Raw genomic sequence first — 16,208 nt, 5'->3', positions numbered from 1 at the left:
CGAGTTCTAGGCAGCTGCTGAACCACTTTGTCTCTGGATTGGCCTGTTTTGGAGTATTTCATGTAAATGGAATCAGTATGTGATCCTTTGTATACAGCCAGCTGTCTGGGACATAAAGAACCAAGGCTGGGAGGAGGGTCTCACAAGGGGGGCAGGGGAGCAAACTTCTGTCCATGTCACACAGGAAGCATGTGCCCTGGACAGATGGCAAGTCCTGAGGGCAGGGAGGAGGCTCATGTCTTCACTGGTGCTGGTGAGAGGGCGGGCAGGCCTGTTCACCTGGGTGGCTGAGTTCAGACAAATCAGGCCAGAGCGGAGGTGGGGTTAGATTGTGTGCTGAGGACAGTGGGCAACCCAGGAGTTGGATTGCAGGCAGGGACATGCAGGGCGCTGGGGCCAACGCTGGTGTGTTCTTCCCATAAGAATTTGCGGGAGACTTATCCCTTGCGGATAAGCAGGTACGCACTCTGTGGGAGACTGAGCGGGATGAATGGGGTTAAGCCTACAGCTTGGCCCATGCGGGAGCCTGTGGGCACCGCAGCGGCACGGGGGGCAGCAGTGAGAGAAAATCCCGTCCTGTCCCTTGCATGTGGTGCATTCTGATCTGGCTACTAGAGCCTGGACCCTCTCTGGGTTTCCGATGGAGAAGGACAGGCTCAGAAAGAGCATGAGAACCCAGAAAAGGGCAAAAAGTTCTGGCTCCCGAGAGCTAGCTCAAGAATAAGGGCATGGCCCGGGCCAATAAAAGAGCCAGGCCATGATCTCTGGCACAAAGGCAGAGAGGCACCCGAGTGGCCAGCTGTAGCAGCCCCAGTGTGCCCTGGGGCCCAGTGCTGCCCTGGCCTGCTGCCAGTCTTCTGTGTCCTAGAATAGCATGGACCCGCAAGGTGGTTCTGCTCTGAGAACCACCCACAGCACTATGGGGCCACCATACTGCAAAGTAAAGCAAGCGTGGGCCATCTGTGGTTACCCTGTTTGCCCTCTGTTTCGCTGTCTTGTCCTGGGCGTCCTCTCCCAAGTCCTGGCCTTTTTCCCTTACAGATTCTATTCCAAGTCTCTGTCTTGGGTGGCACCCAGTTGCCCTGTCTGGCCTCTGTGCCCTCTCACCACGTGACTCCCTCACTCCTGCCCCACCCCTTTCTTCTGTGCCTTCTAGTCATCTCTTGGCTGCAAGAACCTTGGACTCAGGATGGCTGGGTCACTCCTTCCTGACTCCCCTAATAGCCCCCGCCAAGATGCCGAGCTCCACCCCTGGCACTGGGCCCCCTAGCCCGACCTGCCCTGCCTCAGTGTGGGTGGGGCCAGGGGAGTCAATCACAGCAGTGCAGAGCAAACCTCCCCAACAGTGGCCCGCCTGGGGCGCTAGTGGGGGTCTGGCTTTGGCGAGTGCAGCTCTGCACCACCAGAAGAGGGGGCAGCGAAAAGGGGCTCAAGGGAGCTGCAGTTCCTTCTAGGTCTGCTTCCAACCCAGATCCTAAAGTTTCCAGATGGAACACACGTTCAGGCTCCTGGGTGCCTGCAGTGGCCACAAAAGGTCCTTTATCTTACTGTGCATTACACTTACTGCTGGGTATGGTGGCCAAAAGAGGGACCCGTCAGCATGTCAAATGCTCCCATACCTGGTGCTTGTCAGAACCCACAGGGATTCTGGTTCGATTCCACAAACGAAAACAATGGAGCCCAATCTGGAAAACAATCTGCCCAAGTTACAAGCCATTGAGTGTGCGGCAAGGGGGACTTGGGTCTCCAGCCTGCCAAGTGAAAGCACTTCTGACCACATACTCTCTGAGAAGGGCTGGAGGTCCATCCCTGTCCACTTAATCCCCCTCCCAAGAGGCGGATGCCAGGTCACACCTGCCTTCCTCCACCGCTCTCCCCAGGCTGCCATCTTCACCCTAGCAGTGACTGCTGGCTGGGATGACACAACCTCAGAACCAGAGGGCTCCTCTCCCTCTTCAGCCAGGAAAGTCTCTGCTGCCCCTGTCAGATCCTTAGCAGTCACGACACAGGCCACGTAATGAAACTCCTGCATTTTATTTCCTTAGAAAGCCCTGGTCCCACTTCCAGGGCTACCGGAAGGTAGAGAAGCTCTGGGTGCCTGTGCAGGAGGCGTAGGGCACGCCCCGAGAGCGAATCTGCAGGGTATGGAAGGTGAGGGGTGGGTTGGGGCCTGAGGAGCCTGGGTTCAGAGACTCGGTGTGAGGTTCCATCACTGTCACGGGGACCGCATAAGACAGTGTGTGGGGCCGGTCGTCATGGCGCCTCACTGTGCCCTTGCCCAGGAGATGCAGGATGCAGGAGAGGACGTCGGTACTGGTGCAGGCAGACCCCCTACCAAGGCTGCTGACCAGACCCCTGGGAGGACACGGGCCCTTCTGCCAAGCATCCAGGACCTGGGAAGGAGATGGAAGGGAACACAGCAGGTGGGAGACGCCCAGCTGCCTCCACCTCGAGCTCCCACTCCAGGCACAAGCTGCCAGCCAGGGAGCTCTAAGGCCATTAGGCATGCCCCAACCTGCCCCCTCATACACCCACCGGCTCCACGGTGAACCGGATGCTTCCGATGCAGCCAAGCCTCCTCCTGTGGGCTGCCCCCCACCCCAAAGCTCCCTCACCCACCGCCCACCCCCGCCTACCCGACAGACAAGCTGGTCAATGTGCAGCCCCTCGTCCCCATGTGCCTTGAGGATTCGGACAATGAGGCAGTTCAGAAGGTTCCGTCTCTTCTCCAGGTTCCGACCCTCTTCATCCTCAGCTTTCAGGTATGTCTGAGGTGGGATGAGCCACACGTTGCCCCTCCTTGGCCTGGGCTCCTCGCTGGCATCTCGAATCTTCAGCACGCCTGGAATAAGCGCTAGTCATCAGTGGGGGGCCCACCCGAAGGCTGAGAGCAGAGGACCCTCTGCCCCAAGTGCGTACCTCCTGGAACATCCTTTTGCTCTTGAAGGTCCAGGGGGCCTCTCGAAGAGGTAAGAGGCCCAATCGCCTGATCGAGCATGTCTGGAGAGAGCCCGGAGAGCGCCAGCAGGCTCTCCACGGAGACAGCCTTGGAGAAGACGAAGGAACTATTCAGGGCTCCCCCAAAGGGTGGAGCAGAGAAGGCAGAGGCAGGGAGGACGGGGAGTCGAGGTTTAGGGAAGAGGGTGAGGGACAAGGTTCAGAGAGCAGGGCTGCCTAGCTGGGCTGGGCCACCTTCAGGTCGTTGAGATACAACAGCAGCCACATCTGCACGGTGGACACATGGAGGGTCTGGTCCCCAAACTGCAGCTCAGCCCGGCCCAGCCACGTCCACTGCAGCCGCCTCTGCGGGCCCCGCTCCAGGGTCGGGTAGCTCTGACCTGAGATGGGTCAGGGAGAGAAGGGAGTCAAGGCTGGTGAGGGGGCACTGCTGGTGGAGCCCTGCCCTGCTAATCGCTGCCGAGCGTGCGCCCCAGTGTTTATGGGTACTGTGCTTCTTGGTCTGAACTTCCAGAGCTCAGCCTTCGCCGTGTCTGCCTCTTGGGTAAGCCTCGGGTATCCGGGAGCCCACCTGTGCCTTGCCTTGTGCCAGGGGGCTCTGATCAGGGCCTTCCAGAAGTCCCCCCCCCCACTTTTTTAAGGAAGACAAAACCATGAAGTGAGGAAGGCCTGGGGCTCTCATTAAACTGGAACATCCACGAGAGAGGGAATGAGGTCTCCCTGGTTAGTCTGGGAGTCCCGCCCCCCAAGACTCAGGGTCTGAGTCTCTTCCTCCTCCTATGTTGCTGCCAAGCCCAGGACCAGCCCCCAGGGGGGAGCTCAGGTGATGATGACTGACCAGGAGCCACACCCCTGCCACTGAGGGGAAGTCCTTCCTGGTGGCCTCAGGTGCCCCTGCCCCCATCCTCCCCACCTCCCACTCTCTAAAGAGAATCCTGTGTTTAAGGACAGAAAAGGCTACAGTCTGGGGACCTGGTGCTTGAGACTCCCACCCCAGCCCCCCCCCCCCCAATCCCATCCTCTTCCTGGCTCCTCACTCTTGCTGTAGAAGTTGGTGTATCGGTTCAAAGTGCCCCTGAGGTAGGAGGGCAGGCAGGTTCGGGGGTTCAGCGTGTGGCGGATGGAGGCAATGGGCCAGCAGCGCGGGGACAGGACTAGCACGGACACTTCGGGCATCGCCCCCTCATAGTAGAGATCCTCGTCTTCCTCCTCCTCCTCCCCCCCCACGTCTGTGGCTGCCGCCGCCCCAGCTCCCTCTGCTTCCTCTGCCTTCTCTCCCTTGTGCTCCTTGTCACTGGCCTCGTGGCCCCCCTGAAGAAGAAACACGGGGTTCCCGACAGCGGCTGGGCCTCCTCCGGTTACGCTTCGCCTCCCTCCCTCCCCCGCCGCCCACCTGTATCCTCCTCTCGGTGTCGTCCAGCTTCAGGAGCTCCTGATCGAGCCGCTGGAGCTGGTAGACGTGGAACTGGCGCTGCAGCTCCTCCGAGATGCTCAGGCTGCGCAGCATCTGCTGGGGGAGGCGGTTGGGGAAGCAGAGGCCGATCTGCTCCAGCACAGCCCCCTCCAGCCAGCTCGAGCCCAAGCTCAGGAGACGGTCCGCCATGTAGTGCCTGCAGCGCACGCAGAGCGGGCGAGCCTCAGTGCGGCCGCCCAGCCCGGCCACGCGCCCCGCCCCGCACCCCCCTCCCCGGCCCCGCGCCCCGCAACCCCCCCGCCCCACGGCCGCACTCACTGGTAGTAATGCTCGAAGGCGGTGGCCATGTCCAGGCCGGAGAACAGGAGGGCCGTCTCCAGGCAGCGCTGCAGCTGCGCCAGCATCTCCATGCCCCGCGCCCCGCCAATCCGGCTGCCCTGGATCCGCTGGTCGATGTGCCGGGCAAACTGCTCGCTCACCTGCGCGGGGACACGGCGCATGGAGGAGGCCGGCGGGCGCAGAGCGCGAGGGCTGAGGAGGCAGGCGGGAAGGGCCGAGCTGCTCCCGAACGCTTGCACAAAGCTCTCGTGTAAAATCGCCAGCAGGTGTGCAAGTGAGCAATTAGGAGGTGTGTTTTTTTCCCCACACTGAACGTGTCTAAAAATAAAACTAATCACAATAATTTAAGGTGAGGAAGTAACTTACGCGCACAGAGACGGTCACACTGCAGTGTTGCCGAGCGGACAGAAGGGCCGGAGTTTAGCCCTGGCTGACTTTATCACCCGCCCACCCGTGTGCCCCTGGAAGACTACAAACTCTGAGGAGAGGGGCTTTGTCTATCTTCAGCTGTTATCACGGTGCCAGACACATCTGAAGCACTTATTAAATATATATGTAGTAATGGGAATGGCAGAGTAAATTCTTGTACAACCACTAGATGTAATTCATACAAAAATAAAAAATAAGGACAAAGAGCAACACCGAACAAGGCTTTTAATATTAACAGTCAAGGGCGCCTGGGTGGCTCAGTGGGTTAAGCGTCTGCCTTTGGCTCAGGTCATGATCTCAGGGTCCTGAGATTGAGCCCCGCATCGGGGGGGGGGGGGGGGTCCCTGCTCAGCAGGGAGTCTGCATCTTCCTCTCCTGCTCCCCCCTTCCCGCTCCCTCTCAAATAAAATCTTTTAAAAAATATTTATTTATTTGAGAGATAAAGTGAGTGAGAGAGAGAGCACAAGTGGCGGGGGGGGGGAGGAGAAGCAGACTTCCCGCTGAGCGGGGAGCCCAATGTGGGGCTCGATCCAGGGACTCCAGGATCATGACCTGAGCCAAAGACAGACGCCCCACAGACTGAGCCACCCAGGCGCCCCTAAAATTTTTAAAATAAGTATATATAACAGTGAAAAGACAACAGGCTCAAGCACTTTAGCTGCCTGTGAGCACACTGTTAAACCACACACACGCACAGACACAGAAAGCCTATCAAGGTACTATTAGGACAGGTCATTGTGTTCCTTTTGTGTTTGAATTTTCAAACACTTGGTTCTGTTCAAGCCCGGGTCCCCGCTGAATGGGAGGTGTTGAGGAGGGGGTCGGAGCGTCTGCGGGGAGGGGCCCGGGGCAGAGGCGAGGGCAGGAGGCTCACGTGGGCAGCTTTGAGGAAAGGGAGCTTCAGCAAGCCGCCGGCACAGCCGTTGTGCAGCGCCAGCAAGAAGGCGGCCCTCGGCCCGAACAGCTCGGAGCTCGACTTCTGCAGGTTGTGGAAGTGCTCGCAGTAGCGCGGCACGAAGTCCTCATCCCGCCAGTGCGAGGTCAGGAAGGTGTTCACCTGCAGGAAGCGGCGTGAGGGGATGGCCGGCGCCCACCGCCCCGCTCCGCCCTCCCGCCGTGGCACCTGCTCCCACCCACCTGCTCCTCCACCACCGCCCGCCAGCAGCGGGTCAGGTTTCTCACGATGCTGCTGGGCAGCCCCCGGGTGGCCAGGGAGCTCCAGTCGTGGCTCCGGTTTCTGCCCTCTGTGGAGACAGGGGAAGGGGCGGAGGCAGGCAGGGGCAGCCCCTCAGCTCGGGGCTCCCCAGGCAGGGTGAGCCCTGCCGCCTTTCCGGACACACTCCCACCCCAAAATGACGCTCCTGGGCGGGGTGACACACTGCGAAGACGAACGACTGAGCGGGTTGGGAAGGAAAGCGTGTGGGGGGACAGAAGGCTGTAGGGTGCGAGCGGGGGGGCCATGGAGAAATGCTTCTCACCGAGCTCCCTCCCGAATCCCGGGTACTCACTGGGCCGGGGAGCGGCCACTGCCGGAGGGGGCGCCTCACAGGGCTCCACGTGCACCAGCAGGTGGGTGAGGCGGCGCACCCGCGAGGAGAAAGCAGCTGCGCGGCTCTGGGGGTTGTGGGCAGCCTCCCGACACTCCAGGTACTGGTCCAGCAGCCAGCCCAGGGGGCTGATGCCATCCTCATCTGGAGGTGGGGAAAAACAAGCCAAGGCAGGGCGTGTCTCCAGGGCAGTGGGAGAGGCTGGGCTGGACAGAAGCACTGAGAATGAGGGATCGGATGGAAGGTACAGGGTGGTGGGGATGCAGGCAGGTAAAAAGCCCCCGTCCTGACGGTGGCAGCTGGCACCTGGGAGACACGGGAAAGGAGCTGGCCCCTGGGCTGGGAGAAGAGGGGCCTCAGGGTACCAAACCAGCACGGGTACCAAAAGGGCCAAGTACACAATGCAGGTGGCTCTAGGGCAGAGCAAGAAGGGGCTGGTTAGTGGGGCCAGGGGTCGGGATGGTTACCGGGGGAGGTGATGTTCTGCACCAGGGGGCTGACCAGGGCCTCCCAGCAGGTCTTGCCCAGTGCTTGGGCGGCCTCGTCATCAGGGAGGAAGCGATCAGCAAAATTCTGCTCTTGGCGCAGAGCCCCGTTGAGTCTGGGGGTGAGGACGGGGGAGGCAGGCGTCAGAGGCTCCAGGCGTACACTGCCCTGGTGTCCGCCCAGCCGAAGACTGCCCGGCTGGCCCCTAGCCACCAGACCAATCTCTACCCAGTACTTCGAAGCTCCTCTGCGTTAACTGGCACATCCCACTCCCAGCCCCCCAGAGAAATCTCTTCTCTTCATTCTTTCCTTCCCCAAACCATAGAGCCCTCCAGCCCCCTCCCCAAGCACATTAACCCTCTGTCGACACCGACACCGTCCGTAGGCCCGTGCCCAGGGTACTACTCTTACCTTGCCCACACACACGGCCACGCACACGCGCTCGCACACACCTCGAACTCAGGTGCAGGAGGCTCCTGCGGTCCTCTGCTATGTCCTGGCTCCAGGCCTGTGCCCGAACCATGTAGAAGAGGCGTGTGTGGCGGCACAGCTGCTCCCGAAACACCGGCCAGAAGGTGGGCTTGGGGCCCAGGACCTCCAACCCCCGGATACGCGTGTCGATGCCGCCCTGCAGGGGGCACAGGCCTGTCTTCACCTGCCCCACGTCCCCCTCGGAGCGGCTGGGGTCACACACACCTTTGTGCCTTACTCCCGGAGCTGCCCACGCCCTAGGCCGGAGCTCTGGCTCAAGCTCTCCAACAGCTACAGAGCCCAGAGCGCCATACCCCCAGACCAGACCCGAGGCCCCCACCGAACCTGCTGGCAGCGCTTTATGCGGATCTGCACGACGGGCCAGAAGCGGGTCAGGCTCTCCAGGAGGATCACCCGGCTGGCGGAGGGCATCACGTTGACCTGGCGCGGGGCAGAGGGGCCGTCAGCTCCCCGTGTGTGGACGGGAGCCTGCTCCTATTCCCTCCTTCCCTCAGCCCAGGCGGGTGTGGGGTCCTGACCAAGGGGTCCCAATGCCACACTCACTGCTCAGGGCCTGATACCATCACAATGGCAGAGGGAGAAAGGACTCTACTTTCTAGGGGGCTCCAGACAGGGAAGAACTTAGGCGTTCAGGAGTCAGGGCGGGAGGGCAGACTCCGTGAAGGGTGATCTAATGGCACGGCGCTCCCTACCGAGTTGAGTTCTGTGTTAAGAGAGTTGGCACTGTCGCCCCCAAACACCACCACCCTGGCCGGCATGTAGCTCGAGTCTTCACCAGCCACCAGCAGAGTCAGCTGCCTGGGAGCCAGGACGAGGAAACCATCAGAACCGGAACGAGTTGTGTCCTTGTAGACACAGCCAAGGGGACTCTCTGGTCATGTCTGGGTTCAAGGGGGGCAGTAGCGCTTCCCCTAAGACAAACACGAGGACGCCACGACAAAGTGCGCACGTTGTGGGGCGCGTTACCTGATGAGGACGCCCGGGTGCATGTGCAAGGTGATGTAGTGGGAGCCGGCGCTGCCGTTGGACTCCCAGTAGGTCTTGGGGTTGCGGTCGGTCAGCTTGCTGGCCCGGTGCGGGTTGGAGGACACCTCCACCTTCTCCCAGCACTTGTCCTCCTTCACTTCCACACTGGAGCCTGGGGGCAAGGGGGCAGGGGTGGCCGTCGCAGCGTGGTTAGTTGAGAGAGAAGAAAGGAAAGGGACCGGGGAGAACAAATACTGGCGTGCGAGCTAGGAGAAAGCAGATGGGGGCACAGACCCTGGCACAGATGCCGGAGGAACACGTCAAAGAAGGGGATGTTGATGGGTCGGTGGGTCCGTCTGTGGTCTTCGATCTGGCCCAGGACCATCTGCAGCCGCAACATCAGAGAGAAGGGGTGCGGGGAGGAGAGAGGAACACACGTGGAGAGCACACGCAAACACATATGGAGGAAAGACCCAGCAGCAATGGGACTTCCTCCAGAACCCTGGCGCGGCAGGACCAGGTGAGGAAGGGGGTGCAGAGAACAAACGCCCTTGGGTTCACTGGGCTCTCCTTCCTTTCCCAGCTGCAGGAACACACCCTCTTCCCCCACCACTGCTCAGGGTTCATGTTCTTACCGAGCTGTGAACCCACAAGCCTGCCCCCGCCCTCCCTCCTGACCTGGATACAGCCTCCCAGGATGTTGGTAGTGAGTTTCCGGTAGAGGTGGGCATGCTTCTCACACTTGAACACCATGTCCCGCAGCTCCTGAGCCAGCTCCAGTTTTCCCAGGTGCTTTTCCAGGGCCTTGGAGATGGCATCTCGGGCTCCCAGCTGATTCAGCACCACGGCATAGTCCCTGCTCACGGAGGCTAGGCGGTGCAGGAAGAAGATGAGCTCCTGGAGCACCTGAGGTGGGGGCAGGGCCGGTGACTAACGGGGACGAGACCCGGGCCATGGGGCATCTTCGGGAGTATTTACTATGCACCCACTGTGGTATATAGGGGCTGGGGCTACCGCCGTACAGACAGCAGGGAGGAGGGGCACACAAGGGCCGGGTGGAGTTAGAGAACCCAAGGCAAATAGACATGGAAAAGCTAAGAGATGCTCCACCATCCTGGGGTTCTTGATGACTGATTGTGTTGGCAAGAGGTGCGGGGAGCTTCCCAGGTTGTTCCTTTTGAGGCCATGTCCTGAGAACCAGCTGTGGGGCTGCATCTCGAGATGCTCGGGCTCCAAGCACAGGTACCTGACAGCAGGGAGGGGGCGGGGAGCGAGTCCGCCTCCGAAATGAAAATCTGGGTAACAGCCGAAGCTGTGCACTGCAGACTGCCAAGCCTTCCAAGCCCAGGACCCCTCTGTGGCGGGGGACCCTGAGATGTGACGTGCCCTCTGCCTCCTACATCGCCCTGTCCCCCAACAGGCCCAGCCAAACAGGAGCCACTGAGGCTTCTTATGTAGTACAGACATAAGCTTTCGTGTCAGAAAGGAGAAGGCAAGTAAGATCACACACTTGGGCTTATTTATATTTGATAAGGACACACAGGAAGGACACATAAATTAATATGAGTGGTAACCAATAAGGGGCGTGGAGAGAGGCACTGGGAAAATTGGATGGAAGTGAGAACAGGTGGAAGTGAGACTTCTCAGTGTAGACCTTGTTATACTGTTTTGATTTTTAACTCGTATGAATATATTACCTATTTGAAAAAAATAAAATTCATTGTGCCCTCTGGAGCCTCGCCCAGGGGGCCTGCCTCGTTAGAGGCTGCCTTGCGGCCTCTCCCTCCAGCATCTCCCCAGAGCAGGGTGGAGGTACCTCTCGGTCAGTGTCCGGTGACCGCAGACAGGCCATGCAGGCGTCCATGGCCTCGTGCCAGGGGAGCAGCAGCGCCTCGGGGAAGTCCACCAGCTGCATCAGGATTCTGGGGAGTGGGGGTGGGGAGGCAGGAGGAGAGATATGCAGCTAGCCTCAGAGACCTCTTGGCCCCATGTCCCACCCCACCCCCTCACCTCAGAACGGTCAGGTGCAGGGGCTTGTTGGCCGCCGGGGTGCCGAGGCTCCGCATCAGGGTAAGGAAGGGCCGGGGCTGCCGCTGCAGCTGGATCAGGAACGGCTTGATCTCCGTCTCCTGGGGCCCCCCTGAGCTGAGGGCTCGCTCCAGGTCCAGGAAGGTTCTCCCAGGCAGACCGCAGCCCTGCATCAGTCGCCACAGAGGAGTGTCGGGATACTGAGTTGGGGATTCTTTTCCTACAGGAAAGTGGATGTCACAAGAGTTGGCCATTGTCGGTGAGGTTAGGATCAAAAAGGACAGACACATTCATAACTCCTAATTTCTCCTAAAAATGTTTTTTTGGAGGGGGTACCCCTAAAAATTAGTTTGGGGATCTTAAGGCATCTCTTAATGTATTTATAAGACAGCTCTGTGACAAATCTTATGTTTTCTACTCTTAAAATAGCAAAGGAGCCTCCCGTCTGCAAATAGCAGAGTGTTTCCCTGTATCTAAAGGCATGCAATGATTTGGCTTTCTCTACTGGCTTTCTCTACAACAGAAAAAGTTCCATGTGGGGGTTTTATGGGCTTCAGATCTCGTTCAGTGTTCTGACTTTCCATCCTCCCCCGCTCGCTGGAGGGAGCAGCTCTACACTTCAGCTTCTTCCTCAGGTGCCAACTCTACCAGACAGGAGGGCACCAAACTGGGCACAGACACCTCTCCTGGCCTGAAGGCCTCCTGGAGGCCAGTCTGCAGAGCCACTGCAAAGTCTGTCTGGCGCCCCACCTTCCACTCCGGCTGCACGTGCTGATTCCTGAGGCTGGGCCTGGGCTTCCAGCAGGGTCGGGTAAGCTGGCTGCCCCGCCAGGGCCTCAGGCCCATATTTCCTGTAGACATGGCAGTTGAGCAGGTCCCTGAGAGCGCTGTCGTCGAGCCGCTGTGGCAGAGCCAGCAGCAGATCCTGGGCCAACTCTATGGGCACGGCCAGCTCAGCCAGGATCTCGTCATCCAGAACCTGTTGTCAGGGAGAAGGCCTCACTACGGGTAGCCCTGCCGGCACAGAGGCTCCGGGGGGTGCTCAGTATCCCGACACTCCTCTGGCGTGGGGATCTCTGCACACACCTTCTCCATCCTGAACCTCTCATGGCTGGCAGCTGCCTCCTCCCACACAGCTTGCCAATGCTTCCGAACATTCGAGCTCCCTCCCCTGCCGCCCCTTACACTGTGGACCTCCACTCCCCATCCTAAGCTTCCCAAATGTTCTATCAGTCCATCCCTTGCCGCGAGCCCTCCAGCTTCTGGGTGTCTCCAGGCTGGCTCTACCTCCCCATCCAGGTTCTCCTGGAGGATCTGGAGAACCTCCTGATGGTTGGGTCCGTCCAGCTTCTTGATGAAGAAGAGGAGCTCCCACCACTCTGCCTGGGACAGGTGTTCGCTCTCCTCAGCATCTTCATCCTCGGGCAGTACGTAGGGCACCGCATAGAGCTCTGTCATGGGCTTCCACCGCCAGGAGGGCAGAGCTGTGGAAACGGGTCAGAGGGCCCAGGGATGTCATTGCCCAGCCAGCCAGACCACTGCTCCTGTGCTCAGCGCTGACCCTGCTTCCTCTCCGTGCTCACCTGCACCCAGGGCTCCACGGACTGCTGCCCCGTGGTACTCATCAGCCTCAACCACATCTTCAATGTCTTCCTCAAAGCCCAGAATTTCCAGCATGTGCCAGTGTACCCAGTAGGTACGGCCCGTCGACTCCCACAACACCTGGAAGATATGGGGAAAAAGAGAGGGAAAGGGAAGAAATGGCTCACTTAATGGCTGGCTGTGGCCCAATGATGAGGGCATACAACTCTCTAGCTGACCACCTGGCAAGGTTTGGAACAACCTCCAAACAACACAACGTTGGCATGTGGATGACACGAACACACACACAAAGGCCGCCTTCGCCTATGGAAATAGGCTCTGCTTCTCCTCCCACCCATCCTTGATGGCTTATGCCCCACACTTCCTCCTGGCCTCCGCTACTCTCTCCCTGACCCTGACTTTTGGGAAAGTCTTGCTGTATCTGTTTCTTCCCGGGCGTGAGTCTTCCTGACCTCATAGCCTCCCCAGCCCCGGCCCTCCAAATGGCCCCAGTCTCACCTGATGACCCGCTTTAACCATTCCATTCCCCACAGGGGTTTTCTCCGTGGGTGGCCTGTCAGAGCCCCCTGCATTGAAGCCTCAGTTATGCTCCCCCAGCTAGGTTCCCCAATAGCGTTCGCCACGTGCCCTCACTCACCTGCACGGGGGGCACGCCATTGTTGCTCTGACGGAACTCGCCCTCGTCCCCAGCGCTGACCTCCTCGTAGTCATCCAGCATGCGCACTCGCATCCCGGCCTGCAGAGTCTCTCGCACGTACAAGGCGTAAGTGTTGCCACTTGCAAACTCAGAGCGAGGGCGGAATCTCCGTGACCTCCTAACGGAGGGCTGGGCCCTGGTGGGTGGCAGCCCCAGGCCGGCCTCTGCCAGCTGGGGCTGGAAGATGGAGCAGGAAGACCGTGCCGAGGGCCCCTGTCTGCTTGAGGCCCAGTCCCAGCGCATGGCCTGTACCAGCTCTGAGATCAGGGTGCCCATGGCCATGCTGAACTCCAGCTCCAGTCGATCCCTTTCCCCACTCAACTCCTCGGGAGCAGAGTTGTTCTGGGCTCCTGGTTCTGCAGCACTGTCATTCAGCTGGTCCAGAAGGGAAGTGACATGCAAATAGCGCTTCACCAGGGAGAAGAGCAGCCTTCCTGGGACCTGTAGGATGCAACCTTTGGCCTATATCCACTCTGTCCCAGCTTTAGCTCCTCTTTCCACAGCATCCTTTAAGGATGGGTACATAGGCCTGGTCTCTAGATCTCGTTTATAGCCACCCCCGTATCTCCCCACAGAATACCTGTGGCAGCTGAATGCCCTCGAAAGACATGGGGTGTTCAGAGAGCGTGGCCTGCGCAAACAGAGCCAGCAGAGCACAGCGGCTGTCAAAATCCAGGTGTTTCTCAATGGCTTCTTGCTGGCTCAGCGACAGAAGGATCTGGGTCCGGGTCCCTGAAACCCACACCCCAGTCAGTAACTGCCCCCTCACATTGCCCTCCCCAAGCATCCCTCCTAGACCTCCTCTCTCAGTCCACTCCCTTTGTCACCACACATCAGGAATGACATGATTTGCTGATTTGCTTCAAAAGCCCAAACTATCTTTTCTATATATATATTTCATATACATATATACCCTGCAATAGTCTAATATCTTACCTCTTCCTTTGCATAGAGATCCAATTAATGCGAGGTTCTTGAGGATTCAGTCCTTCCTCTTTCATTATTATTTTTTTGAAGTAAACTCTATGCCCAACATGGGGCTCGGACTCATGACCCTGAGATGAAGAGTCCGCATGCCCTCCTGACTGAGCCAGCCAGCCCCCACCCCGCCCCAGTGCCTCCTCTCCCTACAGAGATGGCCCCACCTACCTTCCCACCACCTTCTCTTCCAGCTCAAAGAGAAGGGCACCAGAACCATTCAGGCACCGATGGGGCAGAGGCTCCTGCCACAGCGCCCCGCGAGCCCCGAGCAGACCTGGCTCCCCTTCCTTCCTCCCCGCCCCGCTCCTCACCGGCATCATGGGAGGCCAGGGCTTGGATCATGCGGCCGGCGCTCCAGCGGATCTGGTAATCAGGGCTGCTCAGCATGTGCATGAGCAGGTCCAGGACCCTCGGGTCTTTGAATACCCCAGTCAGGGGCTCGATGCTGGCGTAGGCGCTGAGTACATGGACCGTGTGAAGCAGAGGAGCGGGCGGGATGGTGCCCACACACTCCTCCAGCTGCCGGAGGGCCCTCTGAATCAAAGACTTCACATCGGTTTCCATCTCCCCCAGCACAGATTGGTCCAGGGCCCCGGCCTCCCCTGCAGTGTCCGGAGGCCGCCCACTGACCTGGCCGTCCTCGCCCAGCATCTTGTGGCAGCTGGCATAGATCTCGTCGTCGGACATCCACAGGAGGATGTGCTCAGCCTTGCAGTCCACTTGGCCAGAGCCCCCTTCCCCATCATCCCCGCGCCGGAGGATAAGCCAGCGGATCTGGTACTCAGGATGCCCATCGTGGCCCACACGCTGGCGGATCAGCTCATCCGGATAGGCGTGCAAGCCCGGCCCCAGGGGCACTCTGAATTCCCTGTAGCGGAGCTCCCCCACCATGCCGGCACCTGCGACACAGAAGCAGAAGAGAAAAGGCGAGCTAACACGAGAGTGGGAGTTCAGAAAATCAAGGATCTCCAGGAGTTGGGGAAGCAAATGTGGTAACAGCTGTCCCTTTGGCTGGGGTAAAGCAGGGCCCAGGAGTTGCCTGCTGCAGGCTGGGTGGGGCCAGGCCTAAGCAGGGGAACACTGGGGCGTTTGTTCTAAGAACACATTTGGTTGAAAGGAGGGTCCAAGGCCCTGCAGCTTGGACTGGGTTGGTTTGGAGCAGTGGGAAGGGGACAGTGGGGGCAGGGCATCCTTGGAGTTACAAGTGAATCCCATGGCCCTGGGACAGGCAGCAGCCCTCAGAAGGAGATACGTGACACCCTTAGGGGTGTGTGTGGAGTGCGGGTGTGGGGGGGTGTTGGGGACTGAGACCCTGAGTGTGTCTGGGAAGGGACACCAGGTCCAATGGTTGAAGCGCAGTTGTGTGTCATAGACACAAGACATCCGGAGAATTGCTGGTGGAGTGGGGTGGGGGTTGGGCAAGGCACGATGGGCTGGGAGGAGAGGCTGGTGGGCTGCAGGCGAGGACTGGAGACACTGGAGCAGCAAGGCCGGTGGGGGCGACGGGAGACCCGAGGGGGTGAGCGGCGGGAGGCAGGTGGACCCGGGGGGCCAGGGGCGCGCGGCAAGGTGCGGGGGAGGGGGCTAGGCCAGATGAACGAGAATCCCAAGGCACTGTGGCCCTAGGGTGGAGGGGGCGCGAGACCGGGTGGGCGCGCGGCCGGTGGGCGAGTGGGCGGAGGAAAACCCGGGGTAGGGGCAGGGACCGCGGCGGGGCTCTGGCCACCTCAAAAGTCGATGGGGGTCCCGGCGCGAGGCCTGTCCTTCGCTGAGCTAGGGACGCAGCGCAGACGATGGCGGCGATGCTGGCGGAGATTTGGGCCCCGCCTGGGCCCCCGAGAGGGTCGAAGCGGAGAGGCGGGAGGGGGCGTGCCTCCGAAGGACAGGCGGGCGGCAGGGGGCGTGGCGCGCAGGGACAGAGCACCTCGGGGCGGCCCCTGTCACCGCCTGCCGCACAGGTCAGCGGCCGCTGGGGCGGGGCGGGGTGGGACCGGGCCCAGGCAGCGGCGCCGCCCGCCCAGCTCCCGGGGCTCCGCCACCCGCCCGGAGCTGCGGCTCATTTCCGCCGGGCCCAGCGGAAAGCTGGGGGCCTTGGGAGAGCGCCGGGGCGGAGTCGCCGGTGCCACCTCGGCAACGCGCGGCACCTCCTCCTCCGCGCCGCCCTTTCCTCTTCCTTTTCGTCCTCCCTCCTCCCACCGGAAGTGCTCTCCCCAATTCCCGAAGTCAGAACTGGAGAAGACCTTGGAGGTCCTTTATTCCACCTCCTCCA

The 16,208-nt window shown here is 60.3% G+C and overlaps 1 protein-coding gene across 1 annotated transcript; it reads right to left on the bottom strand.

Moving 5' to 3' along the window:
• Window positions 1–2,018: 2,018 nt before the first annotated feature.
• Window positions 2,019–16,094, bottom strand: CUL7 (cullin 7). The gene is made up of 26 exons (XM_087857112.1): window positions 15,666–16,094; window positions 14,251–14,838; window positions 13,539–13,690; window positions 12,899–13,399; window positions 12,243–12,381; window positions 11,947–12,143; window positions 11,410–11,638; window positions 10,642–10,879; window positions 10,448–10,553; window positions 9,310–9,537; window positions 8,926–9,016; window positions 8,632–8,803; window positions 8,358–8,463; window positions 7,990–8,085; window positions 7,626–7,801; window positions 7,155–7,288; window positions 6,649–6,831; window positions 6,278–6,384; window positions 6,015–6,197; window positions 4,691–4,851; window positions 4,352–4,568; window positions 3,996–4,269; window positions 3,193–3,338; window positions 2,920–3,046; window positions 2,637–2,842; window positions 2,019–2,393 (listed from the first exon to the last, which is right to left on the bottom strand). Exons 2-26 carry the CDS (start codon window positions 14,828–14,830, stop codon window positions 2,070–2,072), a joined length of 5,073 nt encoding a protein of 1,690 aa, XP_087713238.1. The 5' UTR covers window positions 14,831–14,838; window positions 15,666–16,094; the 3' UTR covers window positions 2,019–2,069.
• Between the last annotated feature and the right edge of the window lie 114 nt (window positions 16,095–16,208).

Source organism: Ursus americanus, chromosome 29, assembly GCF_024610735.1.
Source record: "Ursus americanus isolate L20-20 chromosome 29, mUrsAme1.1.p, whole genome shotgun sequence".
Classification (NCBI taxonomy): Eukaryota; Metazoa; Chordata; class Mammalia; order Carnivora; family Ursidae; genus Ursus; species Ursus americanus.
This window is presented reverse-complemented; position numbering and strand designations above follow the sequence as displayed.

Excerpts from the sequence above, each read along its gene's own strand:
- CUL7 (XM_087857112.1), bottom strand. The coding sequence starts at position 14,830 with ATGGTGGGGGAGCTCCGCTACAGGGAATTCAGAGTGCCCCTGGGGCCG. Across the intron at positions 12,382-12,898 it reads ATGGCGTGCCCCCCGTGCAG|GTGTTGTGGGAGTCGACGGG; the intron begins GTGAGTGAGGGC and ends CATATCTTCCAG. Across the intron at positions 9,017-9,309 it reads TCCTGGGAGGCTGTATCCAG|ATGGTCCTGGGCCAGATCGA; the intron begins GTCAGGAGGGAG and ends TTGCGGCTGCAG.